The sequence below is a fragment of the Habropoda laboriosa genome, unplaced genomic scaffold (assembly GCF_001263275.1).
Source record: "Habropoda laboriosa isolate 0110345459 unplaced genomic scaffold, ASM126327v1 scaffold134, whole genome shotgun sequence".
Taxonomy (NCBI): Eukaryota; Metazoa; Arthropoda; class Insecta; order Hymenoptera; family Apidae; genus Habropoda; species Habropoda laboriosa.
The window spans coordinates 577,809-580,861 of record NW_017100266.1 but is presented as its reverse complement, the minus strand read 5'-3'; the positions used below and the strand labels follow the sequence as shown (position 1 = coordinate 580,861).

At 25.3% G+C, this 3,053-nt stretch overlaps 1 protein-coding gene across 1 annotated transcript in view; it reads right to left on the bottom strand.

Moving 5' to 3' along the window:
• Window positions 1-736: 736 nt before the first annotated feature.
• The window catches only part of LOC108573200 (uncharacterized protein C9orf117 homolog), a 4,473-nt gene continuing 2,156 nt past the window's right edge, over window positions 737-3,053 (bottom strand). Inside the window, exons 4-7 of the mRNA XM_017935590.1 lie at window positions 2,442-2,730; window positions 1,723-1,986; window positions 1,240-1,365; window positions 737-934 (exon numbers count right to left, since the gene is read on the bottom strand). Of these exons, the coding sequence (XP_017791079.1) occupies window positions 737-934; window positions 1,240-1,365; window positions 1,723-1,986; window positions 2,442-2,730 (877 nt within the window). The remainder of the gene's footprint in view (window positions 935-1,239; window positions 1,366-1,722; window positions 1,987-2,441; window positions 2,731-3,053) is intronic.

Below are 3,053 nucleotides of genomic sequence, written 5' to 3'. Positions count from 1 at the left end.
ATAACCCATGAAATCTTATAAGTAAAATGTCTTTTAACTAAATATTTTTATAATTCCTTTTGTAAACATTTTTGTATTTAAAATTTTGTATATTATGCTTTTTACATAACTATTTAAGTAGTCTACATTTTCAACGTTATTTTTACGCAATTTTTGAAATTTTTCGTTCGAATTTCGGAATTTTTTCGATTTTTTCGATTATTAGACGTTCCTAACGATTAGGACTTATTTTATTTAATTTTGTAATTGAATATTATTTAACGAATGAGTGTTTCATAAAGCGAAATGGATGTTGTTTGTAAGGGAGAAGTGAAAACTTTTAAATCTTTTAACTTTTTAAGTAATTACTTTTTCATAAGTTTACTAACGATAAATAAGATAAAATCCATTTCTTTTATTTCAATTTTTCGATAATATAATAAGTACATTACTTTTTACAAAATTAGTTATGTTTCTTCATACATATAAAATATTTGATGTCACAATGTTATTATTTTGTAATTATATAAATCTTGTGATTATAACATGCAAGTTATAGTAAAATATATTATTGTCAGCTTTGTACTGAAAAAATATATAAAATCTTTAATATGAATGGAATATTAATCATTGTTTCAAAAAACAAAATATTGTTTTTCTCATACTGTATAATTTATTTTTTACAATCTGTATAATTAAACATAACAGTATAACAATAATAGACTGACTAAAATTAGAATTTACAACTGTGAATTGATTAATCCTTAGGAGATGAGATACTAGAACTAACATCACTTAATAAATAAGATGGTATTTGTTCCAAACTTTTTGATAAGTCTTCCTTTAAATCTTCTTGAACATCCTCCTTTTCTTTTATAGTGCTACTTTTTTTTTCTTTAACAGGTTCGATAAGACCCAGACATCCCATTGTATATTTACAACTAATATTATCAATCTATAAAATATACATGACTTTTAGAACATGAATAAACTCCTAAGATAAAATTTTAATTTTCACAATAAATATTTTCAACATAAGAATACACAGAATATTAGGATCTCAAATGTATGGTTTAATTAGGTAATTAATATTTTCCATGAAGTAATTTAAGTTTTTACTAATCTATAAATCAACAAAAACGTTAACTGTTATACCCAAGATAAACGTAATTTTAGTATTAATTAATTAAAAGGAAAAAAAAACGTTGACAGAACATTTAATTTGTTTTTATTAGTCAGATTCCATAAAATAATATGCACCTCTGATGGGGTATAATCTATAGCACCAGTAATAGTATCAGTTTGTAATATTTCAAGAAGGGAGTGAAGCACCTTTGGTACCATATACCCAATGCACTGTTGATTATTGTAAGATTCTTCTGCAACCTATGAAAATTTCATTAATTTATAAAATTTGTTACAAATTATATCTTAAACAATAAAAATGTTTACAAAAGGAGTATAATAAAGAGATCTAAAGCAGTATTATAATTATGAGTATAATTACTAAATATTTTAATATTTTATTACACTATTTGAACTAGCATTTTATTTATTACTTCTTATGCAATAAACTTCAAAAACTAAGTAAATATATGTGCTCAAATAATAAATGTCATTCTTTTTTTAAATTATCTTACTTAACACGAATGATGTTATAAATTTATCATAAAATAACACTATGAATATAAATATTAAAGAGAAGTGCTAAAATTAATTCTGTTTAAAAAACTGTTTAATTACCTGCAAAACCTCGTTAAGAAAGGTACTAGCATTATTTAAAATATCTTTCAATGCGTCTAATTGTTTTTCATTTTTTCGAACTTCTTCCAGCAAACGTTTGTTTTCGTCTCTCGCTATTAAAACATTTTCTTCATATCGTTTAATTTTCTTGTTCAACACCTCATCTTTTCGTTTAATGATATCTTCTAAAATTCCTTGTAATTCTCTGAAACGAATATTGCTTCTCTCCACTTGTCCATAGTATGTTATCAGTGATTGATATTCCTGAGAAATTTTTATTTTTCTGTTACAAAATTTTCATCTGTTAAAAGATTCGAAATATTTATATTCAAGACGCATCCACAAGTGCAATAAAATATGAAGTAATTTTAAATGTAAAAATAAACTGAAAATAAGGAAGAAACAATAAAGATAATAAACAAATAAGTATTTTTCAATTTTTTTAATATTAATTAATAAAAACACTGAGAGCTTCATTTGTTGAAAACTGCAACAGATGAAACTTGTAGTTATTGTACTTGTAGGGGCACTTGTAAGTGTAAAAAAAAGTTATGCTATATTTTCGATTCATTTCTACATGTAGAATCACCCTATTCTAGTTTCTACCATTCATTGTGAAATATTCTGTTTGAACTTTTCGTTTATTTGAAAATTTAAAATTTCTGTATTCTGGATTGTTAATGAACATGCAAGTTCAAATTTAAATTCACGCTTTTCACCATTGCCACTTGATGAATCGCGTCCCTCTGTTTCAACATTTTCGACAACGTTATCTTCGACTCGGTTTCGAACAGTTTACATCTCAGCCTCAATGTTTGCTCCGCTTTTTTGCGTTCGACATTGATGGTTTCGAGTTCTCTATTGGTCTTCAGTAGTTGATCAAGATCGCGATTCAACGCCACGTTTTCGCGAATTGTACGTTGCATTACATCAGTTATTCGTAAAGTGATTGCCTTCAGAAGCTTCTCTGACAAAATTTGCAAATGTTCCTTCATCTCTTTCTGCATCCTGCGTATTCATGTTATTGTACACGGTTAGTGGAATTATATGTTTGCATATTTTTCCAGTTTTTTTCTTTATTTGTCAATTTAACGATCATGCTAAGTTACGTAACGAAACAAGTAGTTTAATAATGGAATTGCCAATGATGTACTATAATATAAAAGTAAAAAAATATTCATTTATATATTTCATACAAAATTGTGGAATTTTAGTAATTTTATTGAAAAATATTTTCAGTCAGCCTTCTTAGAAGAAGATATTTTAGATTAGTCTTTATTTGTATAAGATGTTTAGAATATGTATTTAGAAAGAAATTATTATATCTTATT